General features: G+C 65.5%; 1 protein-coding gene across 4 annotated transcripts in view; it reads right to left on the bottom strand.

The window, feature by feature from the left end:
• Window positions 1-19,437, bottom strand: part of DPP6 (dipeptidyl peptidase like 6) — a 507,074-nt gene that overhangs the window by 227,052 nt on the left and 260,585 nt on the right. For all 4 annotated transcript variants that reach the window (XM_056134830.1, XM_056134833.1, XM_056134829.1 and 1 more), the window contains exons 13-26: window positions 18,067-18,174; window positions 17,100-17,191; window positions 16,520-16,567; window positions 15,743-15,861; window positions 12,864-12,911; window positions 11,061-11,159; window positions 9,709-9,778; window positions 7,859-8,053; window positions 5,234-5,288; window positions 4,658-4,769; window positions 4,301-4,359; window positions 3,502-3,574; window positions 3,305-3,378; window positions 2,908-3,055 (exon numbers count right to left, since the gene is read on the bottom strand). In XM_056134830.1, coding sequence (XP_055990805.1) covers window positions 2,909-3,055; window positions 3,305-3,378; window positions 3,502-3,574; window positions 4,301-4,359; window positions 4,658-4,769; window positions 5,234-5,288; window positions 7,859-8,053; window positions 9,709-9,778; window positions 11,061-11,159; window positions 12,864-12,911; window positions 15,743-15,861; window positions 16,520-16,567; window positions 17,100-17,191; window positions 18,067-18,174 — 1,299 coding nt within the window. In that variant the 3' untranslated portion in view covers window position 2,908. The remainder of the gene's footprint in view (window positions 1-2,907; window positions 3,056-3,304; window positions 3,379-3,501; window positions 3,575-4,300; window positions 4,360-4,657; window positions 4,770-5,233; window positions 5,289-7,858; window positions 8,054-9,708; window positions 9,779-11,060; window positions 11,160-12,863; window positions 12,912-15,742; window positions 15,862-16,519; window positions 16,568-17,099; window positions 17,192-18,066; window positions 18,175-19,437) is intronic.

The following is a 19,437-nucleotide window of genomic DNA, read 5'->3' as shown; positions in this document are numbered from 1 at the left end:
CAGCAAGCGCCCTCATCCTCCATCTTCCCAACCCCTCACCTGTTGGGCCGCCCCAATATCCGACACCCCAAGCAGCCCCACCCAGGAGGCCCCGCCCCACCCTGGCTCCGCCCTGCAGCAAGGCCCTGCCCAGCGCCGGCTCCACCCACACCACAGGCCCCGCCCCTCTCCACGTTGGCCCCGCCCTGGTTAGGCCCCGCCCGGCGCTGGCTCCACCCCCACACTGACCCCGCCCCACATGACAGGCCCCGCCCCCACACCAACCCCACCCACCCCACGCTGGTTCCACCCTGGCTGACCTGCCAGCCCGAGGCACTGAAGGCTCCGCCCACATTTCTGGCCACGCCCACACGTGGCCCAGCCTCCGCCCACAGGTGGCCCAGACCCAGCCCCCGCCGGGTCCTGGGTCTCCCGGGTCTCCCTTACCTGGGTTCTGGGCCACCGGAAGTGGGGAGCGCTGCGTCCTGACAGGCGGGGCGAGTGTCAGCGGCGCGTGGGGGACTCCCGGGCGCTGCAGCACTGACCCCGCGGGAGCCCCTGCAGAGCTGCCTGCGTTCTGCTGGGGTCGCCCCGCGTCCACCCCGGAGCATGAAGGCCACGCGGTCCAGTTCTTTCTCTGACAGATTTGGGCTCTGCCTTAGCAGGACCCACGGGCAGCGCAGGGCTGGGGTGCGAGCCGCCGTCCAGACGCCAGGAATCCTTTGGCCCCAGATGCTGCGTGCACGTGTGTGTGTGTGTGTGTGTGTGTGTGTGTGTGTGTGTGCGCGCGCGCGCGTGCCATGGATGCTGGGTCTCAACCATGGGGGGGGGGGCGCGTGCCTTTCGTGTCCTGTGTGTCCCATGTGAGCTTTATCTCAGTCAGGGCGTCCTTGGGGGCGACTCCCAGGAGCTGCAACCCCAGGGCGGTTGCAACCCCACCGGCACGCAGGCTCCCGTGCCGCGCACCCCGCTCGCGGCCACCGGCCTCCTGCCCCGGGGCCTCGGCCCGGTCACCCTGAGCCACCTCGACCACCGCTGAGTCCGCTCGCTCAGCGACTCAGCCTCGCCAGGGCCCAGAGGGCGCCTGGAAACTTCTAGAAAGTGCGCACCGAGGTGGGGGAGCACCGAGACAAGAGCAGCCCGGTGGTAAGGTGATGCTTTCTTCCCGGGCACCTCGGCTGCCGCCTCTCCTCGGACCAGCCCCGCGGCCCGGGGGGAAGCGGTGAGGGGAAGCCGCCCCCTGCTCTGCCCCGATGCGGCCCCGCAGGGCTGACCCCCGCACCCGGCTGCCCACACGGGACTCGCCAGCTGCTGGCCCTCCGAGTCGGAACCACAGCGCGAGGCCCCTGGCAGAGGAAGGGGGGACTGGTAGGCGACAGGACAGACAGGCTGGAGTTGACAGGTAATTGGATGGAATTGATAGGCAGCTGACGGGTCTGGAACGGACAGGTTTTTGACGAGATCGATTTTGATTGGACGGAACTGTGAGGTGACTGGGCGGGGCTGCAGGGTGATTGGACGGGACTGGCAGGTGATTGGGCGGGGCTGCAGGGTGCTTGGACGGGACTGCCGGGTGCTTGGACGGGACTGCCGGGCGACTGGGCGGGGCTGCTGGGTGATTGGACAGGACTGCCGGGTGATTGGAAGGGGCTGCTGGGTGATTGGACGGGACTGCCGGGTGACTGGGCGGGGCTGCAGGGTGATTGGACGGGACTGGCAGGTGATTGGAAGGGGCTGCTGGATGATTGGACGGGACTGCCGGGCGACTGGGCGGAGCTGCTGGGTGATTGGACGGGACTGCCGGGGCGACTGGGCGGAGCTGCTGGGTGATTGGACGGGACTGCCGGGCGACTGGGCGGGGCTGCTGGGTGATTGGACAGGACTGACAGGTGATTGGGCGGGGCTACTGGGTGATTGGAGGGGCTACCAGGATGATTGGGCGGGGCTGCCGAGGTGATTGGGCGGGGGCTGCAGGGTGATTGGGCGGGGCTGCAGGGTGACTGGACGAGACTGCCGGGCGACTGGGCGGGGCTGCCAGGTGATTGGACGGAATTGGCGGGTGACTGGGCGGGGCTGCTGGTGATTGGCCGGGGTCGGCGGGCGACTGGTTTTGACCCAGTGCAGCTCGGTGCCAGCGTGCAGGCTGCAGCTGAGCTGGGCACCGGGCGGCCGTGCAGCGGGACACACGTCTTGCTGCCGTCCCGACGCAGGGTGCTGCTGGCCAGGGGCATCCGACGAGGCTGGCACCACCCGCCGAGGCCATCGGGGTGGCTCGGGGCGCCCCGGGGCGCGGTGTCAGCGTGGGTGGGTGGGTGGAACCCGGCGTGGTCGGCCAGGCGGCAGGGGCCGCGGCGTTGGGACGGACAGAGGCTTTATTGATATACTCTTAGCGACTAGCATTGCGCCCCCGCGCGTCCCGAGCCTGGGGCCGGCGGGCAGCCCGGGGGTCGAGCAGTTAGTGGCTCTCACGGGCCTTTGTACAAACGAGCGGGGCCTACGGAGCGGACGGGAGAGAAGCCGAACAGAAGGGGCGGGCGGGGCCAAGCGCAGCCGCGAGGCCGGCCCGGTGGCCGGTAAAAACCATAGAAAAATACGAATCGATCCGGAACGGCGGGCCGTGAGCACAGCGACGGGGACACGCGGCGGGCGGCCGGGCGGGGACGAGGGCCCTGGCCGGTCTTTGTGCTCTCGTGGGGGCCGTGGAGGGAGGGGGCCGAGGGCGAGGCGCCCCGCGGCCGGGAGTCCGGCTGTCCTGCGTCCGTCCCGGCGCGGCCACTCGAGGCGAGCGCGGCCCGGGGGACGCCGCCCCGTCCGTCCGTCCGTCCTTCCTGCCCGCCGGCGGTCCCCGAGACATGCTAAGGACGTGGCCCTCGGCGGCGGCGCCCTCCCTCGTCCACCCGGGGACAGCCGCCTTGTGCTTGAGGCCGCCTCAGTCCTCCTCCTCGTCCTCTCTGGCCGCCGCCGCGGGGAGCCTGTCCTGGACCCGGAAGCACTCCACGAAGAAGCCGATGAGCGCCCGGAACAGGTGCTGCCGCAGCGGGCTGCCGTGCAGGTAATGGCTTTCGTCGGGGTAGATCTGCGGGGCCACGGCGCGGTCAGCACCCCGGAAGGCAGCGCCCCGGGACACGGCAGCGGCCCCCGGGGCTCCAGGGTCAGGGCGTGGGGGACGCTGGCCCCCGAGACCCCCCCCCCCCCCACACACACACCACCTGGGAGACAGGTGCGGCGGGCATGCACCTGTGTTCCCGTGCATGTGTGCTCAGGGGTGCCGACCCAGTGTGAGGGTCACTCGCGGAGTGTGCGGGTCTGTCCCCCACCGCGGTACCTGTAAGCTGTAGTTGGCCTTTCCTCTGATCAGCTGCGTGATCAGCTCTGCCGTGTGCTGGAAGTGGATTTTCTCTGTGGGGGCAGAGGAGAGTGTGGGTGGGCTGCAGCGCGCCACGGGGGGGGGGGGGGGGGACGGCCTGCTCCCACCCCGACCTGGCCGGGATCAGGTGGCCCCGGGTGGCCCTGGGCACTCACCGTCGGCAGTGGCGTGGATGATCAGGAACTGCTGCTCTCCCAGAGCAGAGACGCGATGGGACACCTTAGTCATCTGCACACGAGACGAGGGGCAGTGAGTGACCGCGGGGGAGGCAGGTGGTGCGTGGGGACAGCAGAGCTGAGGGGCAGTGAGTGGCCGGAGGGGGGTGCCCAGGGACAGTGGGGATGAGGGGCAGCGAGTGACTGCGGGGCGGGTGGTGCCCGGGGACAGAGGAGATGAGGGGCAGCGAGTGACCACAGGGGAGGGTGCCTGGCGGTGCCTGGGGACAGCGAGGATGAGGGGCAGTGAGTGACCGCGGCAGGGCGGGTGCAGGGACACTTCCTGTCTGCTCTACCACCGCCTACAAGGACGACACTCCCCTCTACCAACTTCCTCAGGAAGCGGCACAAGGAGGCCCGGACCCTGCCTGTCCCCTCCCAACAGGCCCCCACCCCAGCTGCAGGTGGCCCCCTGACTTTTGAACTGTCACTCAGCCCCCAAAGACCCCACCCAACCACATGGGGTCACGCAAGGGGCTTCCCGCTCCAGACCCCCAGTAAGAGTCGCAGGACAGGCCACCGGCCTACTGCCGGCGAGCCAGATACGGTGGCCAGCAAAGCTGCTCTGTCTCCCTGGAACCCCAGTTCCAGAACCGAGGACCAGGCCACGAGGGGCGGGGAGTGAGGACAGGGGAGAGAGAACGGGGTGAAGAGAGGCGGTGGGGACAAGGGGAGAAGTTGGGGGGAGGAAAAGGGATGAGGGATGGAGGGGGCGGGGAGGGGACAGCAGGCCCCATACCTCGTAGGCGCGGTTGTCCAGGCCGTGGAGACCCAGGTACCGCTCGGAAAAGGCGGATGCTGCGGAGACAGAGACGGGCTGTGTGCCGAGTCGGGCCCGGGCCCTTTCCCCCAGGTTCCTTCGAGAAAGGGCGGCCGGCCCAGGAAGGAGACCGTGGGAGGTGACAGGCTGCCCCGGGTCTCCTCTGAGCTCTGCAGCAAGCCCGCTGCCCACCCGCCCATCTCAGACTTCACCTGGGGATAGCCCCCTGGGGGGGGTTAGTGGCCCCTGAGACTGGACAAGCCCCTCAGCATTCGCAGGGGTGAGATGACCCACAGCCCCCGGAGGGTCGTGCTCCCGGGGGTCACCGGGCCTTACCGTAGAGCTTGAAGTCTGTGATGGGGGACAGGGCGGCGCCACAGGCGAACACCTGGTCCTGGTTCTCGCCCCTCGCCGGGAGGATGTAGGTGCTCAGGTACCCCCCATAGTCCTGGAGGGGACAGGGCGGCCCGTCACTCCGGGCTTCGGCCACCGTGGCCCACAGAGGACAACGCCAGGGGCCAGGAGTAAAGGCTCTTCCTAGAGCAGATGCTGAGCCCGAGCTGTCGCTGGGGTCGCTGAGGGCTGGCCCCCGTGGGCATGTCCTGAGCCTGCGTGGCCCACTCAGGTTCCGGGCAGACCCCGCGTCACTGCGGGCTGCCCCGGTGGTCCTGCTGGTGTGCGTCCAAGCTGGCCAGCTCAGATGCTACCGTCTCCCCCAAGACCAGAGAGCATAGCCCCGGGCACAGAGAGGGACCTGGGCAAGTCTGCAGGTGCCAGCCAGAGCACAGGGCCTTGGGGACCGCCACAGCTTCCCATCCGCAGAAGCACAGGGCAGGGCTGGGAAGCCTGGGGTACTGGCGAGGCGCTAACCCCAGCATGTTCCAAGGGCGGGACAGACGGGGTCAGACTCACCTTCCCAAACACGCCCACCCGCGTCTGGTCGATGTACGGCTCCCGCAGCATGGTCCTGCAAGAGCAAGGAAGAGCTTCAGGCCCGGGGCAGGGTCTGTCCCCAAGGCCACAGCCTCGCCGCGTGGAAAATCAAAGTTCAGGTGGAATTCTAAGGGGGCTGCTTATGGCTCTGGTTTCTCCAGGGCCGGTAACAGAGAGTCCGCTATCTGGAAAGCTCGTTTTTCTGATCAGATCGCTCTTGGAGAGTTCAGTGCTGCACAGCAAAATGTAAAAACACCCCCGGGGGTGGTGAAGCCTGCAGTGACCCCGACATCAGTCTGCCAGCCGTGCCAGGGGCCAGAGACTTCCAGGCCCTGCCGGGGTCCCTGCCTGCAGCTTCCTAGCCACATGGGCCAACAGCTGGGCCCGAGTTCTGGGCTCTGGCCACCAGCCCAGGCTCCATAGCCCTGTCTGTGCTGGGAGGAGCAGCCCAGCTCTCGGCTGGTGTCGCTGGGTCCCTTGGTCTCTGCCAGCACCCCCGCCCCCATCCCCACGCCTGGTGGTTCCCTGTCTTCCCCACAGGGACTGCACTGAGTCTTTCTGAACCCAGGGTTGGCTGTCATGGCCTCACACCAGCTGGCAGCAGTGACTGGCTGTCTCTGAATCTCCCGGGGGCCCCGCCTGCACCCTGTCCTTCCACTCGGCTTCCTGCTCCTCTGGGCGAAGGGCGCTCCCAGTGAGGTGGCCGTGGACACCCCTTGTTAGGATGCCTCTCGGGCTGAAGGGCCAGCCTCTGCGCACTGGGCCCCTGGGGCATCCTGTCATCCTGGACTCGGGAGCGGCTGTGCTGGCGCTGTCACGTGGCTTCCTGGAGGCGGGGTTGCTGGCAGCAGAAGTGCCCCAAGCTCCTGTCTGGGCCACAGTGGGGTTGTTTCTGGCGAGCATCGCAGGTGGCTCACATGAAGTCTAGTGGCACAGAGCACGCTCAGGGGCCTCCCTCCAGGACAAGGTGCCATCAGCAAGGCCCTGAGACAGATGGCCCTGCCTTCTAGAAACTTCCATTCTCACAGACAGACTCAACAGCTGGGCTCCAGTTAGGCCCCGGCCTCCTGACATGTCACTAAACTCACGTCATAGCATCATGTCTGAGAAGGTGCCAGGACACTGAGGTGGCCCGTCGCAGGGAGATGAGTGGCTCCACCCTCGGAGGGGCAGGTCGGGCGCACCCGAACCCTCAGCAGGGCCCCAGCTAAGGCAGCAGACACGGGAATCAGAGCGGCTCTGAACCAGACCAGCACCGAGGCCTGCGGCCAGGGAGGCGGCGGCTGGTGTGAGCCACAGAACCCATAGTGGCAGGGCCGGGATACTGAGCGGAAGCTGCAGAGCGGCAAGAAGGGGCGGCCGGGGTAGGAGCCACACCCCGGTGGCAACACAGCCCGGATCCCAGGAAGGCGTTGGCGAGAGAAGTCCACAAAACCTTCGTGGGGAGAAACGGAACCAGGCCGAACCCCGAGGGGCGGCCGGGGACAGTCTCGGAGGCTGTCTGGGCACAAGCTGTTTCCACATGGCCACTGCGGAGTAGCAGACAAAATGGCTCAGACTTCTCAGGGTAGGTGCCACCTCCCCTGGGAGCAGTGTAGAAAGACGGAGTGTCAAGAGGAACACAAGCACTGACTCCAGTGACGGCGGCCAGAGCGACAGGACGAGGGAAGGTGCCAGCCTTGCATGCGGCTCGCCTAGCTTCCATCCCAGCATCCCTAAGGTCCCCCGAGCCTGCCAGGAGTGACCCCTGAATATCGCTGAGCGTGGCCCAAAAATAAAGGATGAAGCAGGAAGAGGACTCAGTGGGGGCAGGGTCCCCTGCATGCGGGGAGCACTGGACATCCTTGCCCACAGGAAACTGACACAGCACTTTACTGCCTTTGTTCTTAACAAGCGTGTGACAGGAGCACAGGACCTTGACACATTTCACATGTCTTCTGGCAGGCTCAGGACTACTTGGAGACACGTGTGCACACCATGTGTCTGCATGCACAAGAAGCCCGCAGAGGCTCCACCTGCACACTCGCATGTCCACGCATGCACAAGTGTCCGCACACTCACATGTCCGAAAATGCACATTCCTGCCAAGGGCCCCTGACAAGGAGCAGCTGCCAAGGCTTGGCCAACCCTGGCCTCGCGCCCATGGGTGCACTGCGCGCCGCCAGGAGGCACAGTGCGGCCACCCGGGCACAGAGCTGGGAGCCTGCGGGGTGTGTCCCTCCACACGGCCCCTGGGCACCTCAGCCAGGGGGTACCTGCACTGGCCAAGGCCCCACTGGGGAGCCGCAGAGCCCTACTTCACAGGGCAGAGACGCCGGCTGGGGGTTAGTCGCCAACAGTCATGTGGGCATCACAGCTGCCAAAAGCTCGCTAAGGCACTTGGGATCTGGGGGGCCCCGAACCCCACCCCCAGACCACCCTTGTAGCCTCACGAGCTGTCTGTCCCCACGCACCCACTGGTCACCCAGCTGTCCAGCATGCCGCAGGCCCTCCGAGCTGCAGAGGCGGGGCAGGAGGACATGGGGCGCCCTCTGCTGCCCCCGCCCCTCCCACTACTTCCGCCCTTCCCGCTGGCCCCCACCCCTGTCCCCGCGCGGGGCTCACCGCACGGCCTCCATCTGGTCCCTCTCCTCCAGGAAGCCCAGCCTGCGCCTCACTTCGTGCAGGAGCTTCGTCCCCTGGAAGCCGCTGCCCCGGCCGTCACACTTGACCACCACGGCCCCGTGGCTGCTCACCAGCACCGTCTCCCATGTCACCTCGAACTTCTCGGCCACGCTCTGGCTCCCGGGGGTGCCGTCCCTGCCAAGGAGGAGCCCCTGATCCAGCTGTGGCCGCGCCAGGCCAGGCCAGGCCAGGCCCACTCTGGGCTGACCAGTGAGGATGTCCCCTCCTAAGTGACCACCACTGCCACCATCCAGGCCTTGGTCACTGTGGCCCATGGGCCATGTGTGCCGGCAATGCCCTGTGATAGGATTCTGCACTCTGGGGGCACGCGTGAGAGGCGAGTGCTGAGTGCCAGTGTCATGGCACTATCATGGGATAGTGTGCAATGTTATGGGATTGTCATGTGTGTGCAGCATCATGTGTTATATGTGTTCAATGTCATGTGAGTGTCATAAATGTGCAATGTCATGTGATATGCACAGCATCATGTGACATCACATGTGTGCAGCATAATGTGTCATGTGCAGTGGTCTATAATAGTGTCATGCCCATGCAGCGTTGTCATATGTGCAGTGCTATGTGATAATGTCCTGCATGTGCAGTGTCATATGATAGTGTCGTGTGTAGTGTGATTCATACATGTGCAGTGTTGTGATAGTATACGTGTGCAGTGTCATGTGATAGTGCTGTTTGTGTGGTGCCGTGTTATTGTATCACTGTGAAAGGGTGTAAAGGTGTCACATGTATAATTGCATGATGTCACACATGTGGGGTACTTTCTAAGATGTCACGTATTACAGCTGACCCTGTGGCATGTGATAGGGTCACATGTGAAGGTGTAATGGCACAAGTGAGACGATACATGTTGCTGTATCGTGATGTCACATGAGCATGTGGTGTATCACATGTGATTGGTCTATGTCACGTGATGGTATCTTGGAACATGCATGTGGTCACATGGCATGTCACATCCATGTATGTCCTGTGTGAGATTTCACATGAACATGTGAGACTGGTAATGTGATATATGTGAGGGTGTGGAGTCACACAAATGTGGTGTGCCACATGTAATGTCATGTATGTCGTGCTACTACATGAGTGATGTTATACAGCATACATATGGGGTGTGCTGTCACATGTGAGACATCAATGAGTGCTGGGCGTGTGGTGCTGTCACGCTGAGATGCTGCTTGTGCATCTGTGTGTGCTGGGCCTGGTTCTAGACACTCTTCCCATGGGCCCCATCATGTCCTGAGGTTCCCTGGTAACTGCCATCATCACGCACCAACGGGGTCACCCTACAGACTGCCCCGAGAGGTCCTGCAGGTCCCCGAATCGGAGGACCTGGGGTACGTGCAGCTGAGCCTCCTGGGTGGGGAGGAAGGGGGGGTCAGTGTGGGGGTCACCAGGCAGGCAGGTCAGGGACAGTGCTGGTCCCAGTGCATTGTGGGGCACTAGGGCTGGGCGTGGCCACTGAGCGGGGGACGGGAGTCTTGGCCTGTGCTGGTTGCTGGGGGCTGCCTCCCTGCTGTGCCGGCTGGGGACTGACACGGGGCTGCGGCTCAGTCGTGGGGTGCTCGGACAAGGACCTGCTGCCTCTGCTTCTGGGGGCTGGGGGGGGGGCTGGGCTGCTGGCGCCACCCTGAGCTCCACTTTGCTGGGAATGGGGGGTGGGGAGGGGATCACGGGTCCCTGTTGCAGCATGGGGGGTGATTGGTCATGAGAAGGCCGGCTGCCCTGCCCACATGTCTGTCCCCCCGCGGCCCCCCGAGACGTAGGGACACACTCACACCACCAGGAGCAGGGGGTAGTGGTTCGTGTCGCTGAAGGTGGCCGGCTTGATGATCTGCAGGGGCAGGCCTGCGGAGAGAACACGGGGAGCATGAGGCCGGGAGGGAGCAGGGGACAGCGTGGGGCGGGGGCTGGCTGGTCCCGCAGTGGCTGCCCCACTGTCCATCTGAGCTGTGCGACCTCGGAGAGTCTCTGAAGGCCCACGCGGGCAAACCCTACCTGGTAAAGGGGAGCACAGAGCAGATGGGGTGTGGGGGCGTCTCCAGGCAGCATGGGGAGAGTGACCCCTAGGGCCGGGCCAGCACCTACAGGCGGTGCCTCAGTGCTCCCTTCAAGATGCAGTGCCCTGCCACATTAGAACCACCACCTGGATTAGCAATTACATTGGAATCTCCTATGGTCACTGAATGCTGATGGCTCGCAAATTGGACCCCTGGCCCAGGGCACTGCTTGGGCCCAAAACATCCATAAACATGGGCTGGCCTGGGCTGGGGGTGGGCCCTTCCCCGCTGCTAGTCCAGAGGCGACCCCCGACCTCAGCCGTCTCTGTGGGCGGATGCTGGAAGCTGCCCGAGGCCGCTGTGGGGCGCAGTGCTGGGCACAGTCGAACCTGGCTGTGGGGTGGGGGTGCGGGGGCAGGCGGGGCGCCCGGGGCTCGGCCTCTGCCTCTTGCTCCCGATCTCGGCCCTGCCCAGCTCTCCTGGAACTGGGTCCTTGACTCCTCCCTCAGCGGAACGGGACATTCCGGCATCCAGGGCCGCCCAATTCCTCCAACACGCCCCGCCTTGCCTCGCCCCCTCTCCAGCTCCTTTCCCTCCTGCGCCCACCTTCAGCCCATTAACCCACCCCTCCAACCCCCCGTTAACCCATCTGTTCATCTGCAAGGCCCTCCCTCCCTCCACCTCCGCATCAGTCCATTCGTCCGTCTGTTCATCCATCTATCCCCAAACTCCATCTAAAATCCCTTAAACAGGAGAGCACTAACATGGGAATCCTGTTCCTATGAGGCCACAGGCCTGGCTCTGTGGGTGGTGGATGGGCTCTGGGTGGTGCTGGCCTAGCCACGGTCACCTCTCCTGGGCACCTAGCATCTCCTGTGCTGGGCTCTGCGCCAGAGTCCCTGGGGATGCCCACAGGGTTCTCCGAGGGCCCCGGAGCAGTGGGCGGGCCAGCTGCCCTTACCTGCTGGAGGGCACGGGCTGGGGACAGGGCCGGGGGGTTGCCCACAGTTCTCTGACCGCAGGACGCCCCCACAAGCAGCCTGCCAGAGGTAGAGACAGGAGCAGGCCCGGCTTTCAATTCCCAGCTACCGAGCTCCCGAGCAGGGGGCGGGAACCCTCTGGGCACTCACTGTAGTCGGCCACCTCGATCCTCCCGTAGTCCACTCTGGGCATCTGCCGCTCGCTGACCGCCCTCTGCACGTGCTCGTTGGTCTCCAGGTCGAACAGCTCTGCAAGAGCAACACGGACAGGCTCAGACCCTTCCCATGCACGCAGCCCCACGACTTCCAGTGGCCCCATGCAGCGGGTGGGGTGGAGACCCGACGCTTCTTGCCGGCCTGTGCATCGAGGCTGGCGGCTCACAGCTGTGAGAAGGTTCAAAACCGTGGCCGGAGGGCCAGTGCCGTGGGCAGGCGCTTCCCTAGCGATCCCTGGCACAGGACGGTGCCCCGAGCCCTGCCAGGAGTGAACCCCGAGCTCGGAGCAGTGTGGCCCCGAACAACACCACGCCCCAGGGCACCCCAACCACATCTCCCACCTGTGAGGGGGGGGCAGGTGAGCGCAGGGGTGAGTCAGGGTCAGACCAGAGAATCAAGTGCCTGCGGGAACAGGGCTGCAGCTGGACTCCGGGCCCTGGAGGGCCGGGGTTGGGACGTGTCACTTCTGCCCGTCTGCTGCGCACGGCAGGCCCTGGAGACTCCGGGAGGGGCTGGAAGCCGGCTGCTGCGCCCGTCCGAACAGCCCCCCTAGCCCCCTGAAATCCCACCCTGCACAGGCGCCAGAGTAAGACGATTAAAGTTAGTTAAATATTAGATCCCTCATTTAATGACTGCCCACGCGACTGCTCTTATCAGCGGGGCTGCCTGGCGCGGGGAGCGGCCTTAAGCCGTTTATTTGTTCCCGTAATTGCATTCAAAGGGGGCGGGGGGGGGGGGGATAAGGGGAGATTGGCAAGGCGCCCCCCAAGGGCCCGCACTCGGAGGCACATGGCCACTCCTTAATTAAAAGTGAGCCGCGAATATCGGTGGAATTAGCGATTATCACATGTGGGTGCGGGGAGGTCGGGAGACAGATGTCGCCGGGGTTGGCTTCCCGGGGGGTCCTGGCAGTGTACATTCGCCCCAGTCATGTGGTCAGTGGCCTGGGGGTTCCAGGTTTCAGGAGCGAAGAGGCTTCTTGGGGGAGTGGACAGGCGCTTCCCTAGTGATCCCTGGCATAGGAGTCCCCTCCCGGCAGGGCCCGCACACGGGGCTCAGATGGTCACGCCCAGGCCTGGCTCTGGGCCGAGCCCCTGGGAAGGGGCAGGACACCCGCCCCTCAGGCCCGTCCGGGTGCCCCTGTCCTGCAGGCAGCCCACAACCACAGCACTGAGCGCACACAGGCAGGGCGACCAAGGGCCTCCGCTCTGCTACTGGACACTGACCGGCCCTCAGAAGCTGCAGCCTGCACCCTGCACCACTGCCCGGCCTCTGTTGCCTGCCCGTTTCTGACACCCTCTACTGTCCTGGGCTCAATGCCCTGCGGGCCCCGACGGTGTCTTGTCCAGATTGAACATGTGTCCTTGGCCACAGGCTCGTCCTCGGGAGTGGGCCGGGTGTGGACAGTCTGACTCAGTGGATGGGGAGGAGGGACAGTCCTGCTGCGGGGCTGGGCTGAGGGACAGTGGGAGCTGTGGGCTCTGCTCCGTGGCCAGCAGACACCCGTTACTGAGTGGCACCATGGCCTTGGTTGTGATGCCCCAACCGAGATGCGCCTCAGGGTGCTGATGGCGGGTGGACACTGTGGGCAGCCGGCCACGAGCTCATCCTTGCCTGCCTGAGAGCTTGGGCTGTCAGCCCGGCACTGGCCGATGAGGCCTGGGGTGCTGGGTGACACGTCTGCCGGGGCTGACCCTCTGCCAAGAGCCGGGCTGGCCTCCAGCGCCCAACACTTACTTCTGTTATCCACGGTGCTGTGCACGGTCACCATGGGGACACCAGGGCCTGGGGAAAGGGAGAGAGGAGGGAGAGCGTCAGTGCCCTAGTCACGCTGCCAGGAGAGAAGGCGCATGTGAGGAACCGTGTCGGAGCGTGTGTGCAGTATGTCATGCAGTGCGTCAGGAGCCGACATCAATACGTGACCGATGTGGCACGTGCCCCTCGCCGTCCCCCCACATCCCACTGTCACCCTCTTGCTCCCTCACAGCCTCCCTCCATGAGTCCCAGGGGTCTCCGCTGTCGGGGCCCTCCCCACGCTGTGCGACCTGGCACGGAGACGTCACTGCAGCCCTCAACTGCGTCCCGCCCGCCCCTGCCGTCTCCCCCCTGCAGCGCCCACGGGAGCACTGCTGCCAGCCCCGCAGGGCACCGTCTCTGCCCTCTGCTCAGCGTCCCACAAGCTCCTGCCTGAGAGCCCATCAAGCACCCGGCACCCCTCCCCTCCGTGCCCGGGGACCCCAGCGCGTGGCTCAGTCCCTCCTTTCCGTTGCTCAGAACCCGTGGCAGCTCCGGGCGGCAAGGCCCTGGGTGCCCAGCTCACTGCCCGCCCCAGCACCCTGACCAGCCTCTGCAGACGCGTCAGGCTGGATCTCAGACCACAGTTGCCACGAGCAGCAGCGGGCAGCGGCTTCTGGTGGTGGGTGCCATGGCGGGGGAGGCAGGGGCACGGGGCCCAGTGGGAGCTGAGGGATTGAGGGAGAGGAGAGGCAGGAGGGGTGAGGTTGGGGAGCAGGTGGAGGGGTGAGGAGGGGGAGCGGGAGGGATGAGGTGGGGGAGCGAGAGGAATGAGGTGGAGGAACAGGAGGGGGGAGATGGAGCAGGTGGAGGGGTGAGGTTGGAGAGCAGGAGGGGTGAGGTGGGGGGCCAGGAGGGGTGAGGTCGGGGAGTAGGTGGAGGGGTGAGGTAGGGGAGCGGGGGCAGCAGGCTCAGGCAAGTTGACTCAGTGGGAGCACTGAGGCTAGTGGGAACACTCAGTACAGACTTCGCAGAGAGCACTGAGCTGGGAGCACGGGTTGTGGATGGACATGACCAGCTAAGGTGTCTGGATGCAAGTCCAGTGGCCAGGAGAGTGGCAGGGCCAGCCTTGTCAGGCTGTTCACATAGCGGATCCTGTGGAGAAGGTCTGTCTGGGTTCGACGAGCAACGCCAGCCAAACAGGTGGTCCCAGCGTGCAGAGGGAGCCGAGCCGGTTAGTCTCTCCTGCCCACACACGTGGACACTAACGACCCAGCCTGATGGGTGCGGCAGAGTCGAGGGCACAGTCTCCCCATTCTGCTCCCTGGAAGTGCTCCCCGGGCATGCGGGTGAAGCCCACGGGCGTGTTTGTGGCTCTGCAGACCCTTCACGGCGCAGCACGCAGCTGTGGTTCCTTCTGGAACGAACAACCTGACGTGCAGATGTGCAGCGCTCTGTTCATCTGCTCCTGCAGGGCTGGCCCGGCAGGCGACAGACACTCCCCCGAGCACAGCCCACTGCACGGCACTGCCCGTGGGTCTCCTCATGTAGCCGAGCGCGGCCCGGGCTGAGGAAGCGAGATGCGGCCAGGCGGGAGTGGCCCCACTGCCCGCGGAGCACCGTCATGAGGGATTGTGTGGGGCAGCGATGTGAGGGCGCGCCCAACACACGGGCATCCAGAGCTGGGCCTAGTTCCCGCATCCTTTCCCGTCTGTGGGGCGGGATGGTATGGAAGGAAACCCGGCACACGCCCCCCTGCCCAGGCCCAGACGCGGCCAGCGACATCCCTGCCTGGAGGAGTTTTGACGCCGACTCCCCGCGAGGCAAACAAGTGTCCACTCCCACGTGCTTCCCGCCCCCTTGGAGCGCCTGCTGGTGCTGGGGCCTGGCCAGAGGGGCCACTGGGGCCTCTGCCGAGGGCAGGGGGTGCTGCAGGCGGAGGTGGGACACCCCCGCGAGGCGGGCTGCACCCAGGATCTGCAGAGAGGGCTGCAGGCCTCCGGCGCTCGCTCTGCGGTATGCACACGTGTCTGTGCATGTGTGTCCATGCATGCGTGTGTGCAAGCATGTGTGTGCGCGTCTCATGCCTGCACTGTGTGTGTCAGAGTCGTTCCAGGTCCCTCCCACCACCCCCAGCTCCCCTTTTGCCCGCCGCCCCGCTGCTGGTCTTTTATGCCTGCGCTGCCTTCCAGAAGTTGCAGGCAGTTTCCAGACCCTGAGTCACTGTCCCGGGAGACTAGTGACAGGCTGAGCCCCGGCACAGCCAGGAAGCACAGAGAAACCAATTTATCCGGCTCAGGGCCCGCACAGGTAACACTGGGGTCTTATTAGTGGGACGAGGAGGCCAGGCTGGCGGGCCGGGCACGTGCCTGGCGGGCCGGGCACGTGCCTGGGGACCATAGGGGCAGTGGCCTGAGGAGTCGCAACGTTCCTTTAAATGGCTTCCACGTTGCCAATTACCCGTTTCCGACGCTAATGGGGGTTTCCGAGCGCAGAGGGTGAGTCGGAGCCAGTAATGAAGGCTGTGCCTCGTGGTGAGCACAGCGGCCCGAGCACCCTCGTGACCAAGGAGCAAACAGGTGGGGGGTCCCATCCCCAGCACCCCATAAAATCCCCCGAGCACCACCAGAAGAGACCTGGGCACTGCCAAGATGGGCCCAAATGCCAAAAGGAAAAACAAACACAGACATTGCCCCGTAGGGTGCGGCGCGCCTGGTCTCTGCTGACGGGGCCAGCGGGCTCTCGACTTCAGGGACACTCGGCCGGGAGCCCAAAACCCCGACAGCACTGGGGCCTGGAAGCAACTCAGGTAAGTCTCTGCCCCCGAGAAGCTTCGGCGCAAGCCGGCGCCCCCCACCCAGGGCCGCACGGGTGCGACTCACCCTCACACTTGAGCAGGAAGAAGTCATGGCCGTGGCTGAAGGAGGCGCTGAAGTAGGTGCAGTTGTCCACCAGGTCACAGGACAGGCACTGCCGGTTGAAGCTGCCCACGGTGCTGGCACTGGGGGAGTGGGGGCCGTGAGTGCTCCCGGGGTCAGAGGCCGTGAGTGATCCCAGGGAGCAGAGGCCATGAGTGCTCCCAAGGAGTGGGGGTCATGAGTGCTCCTAGGGAGTGGGGGCTGTGAGTGCTCCCAGGGAGCAGAGGCCGTGAGTGCTCCCAGGAAGTGGGGGCTCTGAGTGCTCCCAGGGAGCAGAGGCTGTGAGTGCTCCCAGGGAGTGGGGGCTGTGAGTGCTCCCGGGAGCGGAGGCCATGAATGCTCCCGGGAAGTGGGGGGGTATGAGTGCTCCCAGGAGAACAGAGGTCATGAATGCTCCCAGGGAGTAGAGGTGTGAGTGCTCCCGGGGAGTGGAGGCTGTGAGTGCTCCCAGGAAGTGGAGGCTGTAGGTGCTCCCGAGCCTTCTGCCCCACAGGAGGTCACCTTCCCTCCCGTGGTGACTTTTGGCACGCGGCCCACCGCACCCGTGTGGGTCCTCCTCGGGCCCCAGATGAGGAGCCCAGTCGCCGGCCCCCCACAGGGCCAGGAGCTCACACCTGGGGGTGCACTCGGGAGTGGGGGGTCGGTCTGCTCAAGTCCACTCACCACAGGAGCCTCAGGTGCTGGCCGCCCCCCTCCCGCCAGCTACTCAGGAGAGGGACAGAGATGGTACCCGGGACGCACCTGTAGAGCTGCCGGCGCCGCGGGAGGTCCTCGGTGCTGAGGAAGTAGCTGCGGGCGGGAGGGGCGGGTCTCACGGTGCAGCCCATCGCGCCCATCCCGGCTCCGGGGTCCCTGACGGGCTGAGACTTGCGTGCCCGCTCCAGGCCCAGCTCGCGGCTGGGCGGACTTGGGGCTGGCACTTGGGCTCTGGGTGTGGGGGGACCCTGGGCCAGGACTTTGGAGTCTCCCGCCTCTGCCCGAGTCCCTCTGCCTCTAGGACGGGAATGGAGGCGTTGCCTCTGGCCTGGGTGTTGGGGCGGGGTGGTGCCCAGCTCTCACGACATGGCCTGGATGAGCAGAGCCACCAGCCAGGCACCCTCGGAGGCCTCCACACCCGCCCACGGGCCATCTCTTGTCCGTCCCTGGCATCCCGGCTGGGCCTCTGTGAGTGGACAAAGGCCCGTCCTCATCTTCCACAGAAAGCGAGGGAAGGGGCGCAGGGCCCACACAGGCATCCCAGACCCGTCTGGCGCCGCAGCCCGGGGGGGACAGTGTGGCCAGGGCTGCCCCCCGCCCTCCCCCCCGGCCCCTCCCCCCTCACATCTTGTTGCGCTTCTCGTCGTAGGACAGGATCTTGGTGACGTCCCAGTCCCCGGAGGTGATGGACTGGATGTTGTCGTTGCTGCTGTTGGGCTGGAACAGACAGGACACAGGGCAGTGAGCCGGGCTGAGGAGGGTCCGGCTGCCCCCTCTGCCCTCCTGCTGGCTGAAGAGGACATGACCGCCAGCCACGGGGACCTCACAGGACCTCTGAGCAGGGCTGGAGCTCTGGGGACGGAGGGACTGGGAGGAGAGGGGCCAGGGACTGCAGAGGACGGGTGCATGGTCCGGGAGGGTCTCAGCGAGGCTGACCAGGCAGGTGAAGGGAAATGCTTTAGACCTGGACCCTGGGTGCAGGCGGCCCTGGCGGGTGCCACAGTCCAAAACACTGCTGGCACAGGTCTGGGGGGGTGCAGGGGGTCTGCAGGTCATGAAAGGGGCTCAGCCAGGCTGGAGCCCCGAGGAGCAGCCAAGGCAGCTGGACCCTGGCCAGGTGGGGCCCTGGCACCGCCCAAAGCTCCGGCTGGTCCACCTGGCCTGTGGCTTTGATGATCAAACCCAAAGGACCTTAGAGGAGACAGGAGGGGCTGTGGGGGCTCTGGGTGGGGGTCTTGCAGGAGCAGCACCCCCAGACCACGTGCTCTGGGTCTCAGTTCCTGGGAAACTCAGGGTTCCGAGCTCCGTGGGACTTGGCCCGTCCTCCTCCTCAGCACGGCTGTGTCCAGCCTTGGCCATGGCCAGCAGGGCTTTGCATCCACCCTGGCGGGCCCAGTAGTGACTGTGGATGCTGTGAGAGGACTGTGGGTCCTCATGGCACGGGTCTCAACAGGTCAGACGCAGGACTGGGGGGCCCCCAGCGCAGGACACTGCAGGGACAAGTGAGGGTCCCCAGCACTGCCCGCCCCTGCCGCCGGGCTCAGGCGGGAACCCCAGATGCCAGCACGGGGCGGGGCCCCGGGGCAGCTTACCTGGGATGAGGACACGGTGATGTGGTAGAACTTGCCCTGGCCGCCCTGCGGGATGGCGCGGACGAAGAAGAAGGTGCGTCCGTCCCTGGAGAACACGGGCTCCTCGTTCTGCGGGCAAGAGGGTTGGTCAGGGAGCGCCCAGACAGCCAGGCGGCCCGGTGCCAGGGGCAGCTCTCTCGGGGATGGTGGGTGGGGTGTCAGCCCTCAGGCTCCGGTTCCTGGGGAAGAGGAAGGTTGAGGGTTGGAGGTGGGGCCTGAGTAGCAGGGGACAGTCAGCTGGGGCTTGGTGCTGCCCCTGATGGCACAGGAAGAGGGAGCCTGGGATGTGCTCAGTGCTGCCCCCATGTGGATGCAGTGAGACGGTGCCCCAGGCTGTGCTCGGTGCTGCCCCCAGGTGGATGCAGTGAGACGGTGCCCCAGGCTGTGCTTGGTGCTGCTCCCAGGTGTATGCAGTGAGAAGGCTTCTGGGGCTGTGCTCGGTGCTGCCCCCATGTGGATGCAGTGAGATGGTACCCCAGGCTGTGCTCGGTGCTGTCGCCAGGTGGATGCAGTGAGGCTTCTGGGGCTGTGCTCAGTGCTGCCCCCATTTGGATGCAGGGAGACGGTGCCCCAGGCTATGTTTGGTGGTGCCCCCATGTGGATGCAGTGAGATGGTGCCCCAGGCTGTGCTCAGTGCTGCCCCCATGTGGATGCAGTGAGGCAGTGCCCCAGGCTGGCTGTGCTTGGTACTGCCCCCACGTGGATGCAGGGAGATGGTGCCCCAGGCTGGCTTGGTGCTGCCCCCATGTGGATACAGTGAGGCAGTGCCCCAGGTTGTGCTCGGTGCTGCCCCCACGTGGATGCAGGGAGTAGGTGCAGCAGAGTCCGGCTGGGGCGGAAAGGAGGCTGCCCAGGGGGCCCTGCAGCGCCTGGGCAGGAGCTGCTCCCTGCAGGCAGGACTGTGCACGTCTCTAGGCTGGAGGCAGCTGCTCCACCTCAGCCTGATCCTGACAGCCACGCTCCTGCTCAGCTGCCCGCAGCCCCTCACGCCTTGACACTGTAGAAGGGGCGTTTTGCTCCGTCGCAGCGTGGGCAGCTTCGGTGCCTCTGAAGTTCCAGCTGGAAAGTCCCCGTCCCCGAACACCGACCAGCTGACTCGAGACGCTTTGTCACTCCCCGTGCTGCGTGCTGGTGCGGGGAAGGAGAACCCGCAGTAAATCAACGCAGCGCGGGAACACATGCAAATAGGATGTGCCCAGAGCAGCGCTGACACGGGATTAAAGCGACATTCAACCTTCATGAATATTTGCGATAAAATGAGACCTTTAATCTGCAAACATTTATTTTCCTATTTAGAGCCGGGAGCACGGCATTTGGGAGGAGCGGGGGGAG

Source organism: Sorex fumeus, unplaced genomic scaffold, assembly GCF_029834395.1.
Source record: "Sorex fumeus unplaced genomic scaffold, SorFum_2.1 ptg000107l, whole genome shotgun sequence".
NCBI lineage: Eukaryota > Metazoa > Chordata > Mammalia > Eulipotyphla > Soricidae > Sorex > Sorex fumeus.
The sequence above is the reverse complement of the archived record's forward strand: the minus strand, read 5'-3'. Positions and strand labels throughout refer to the sequence as shown.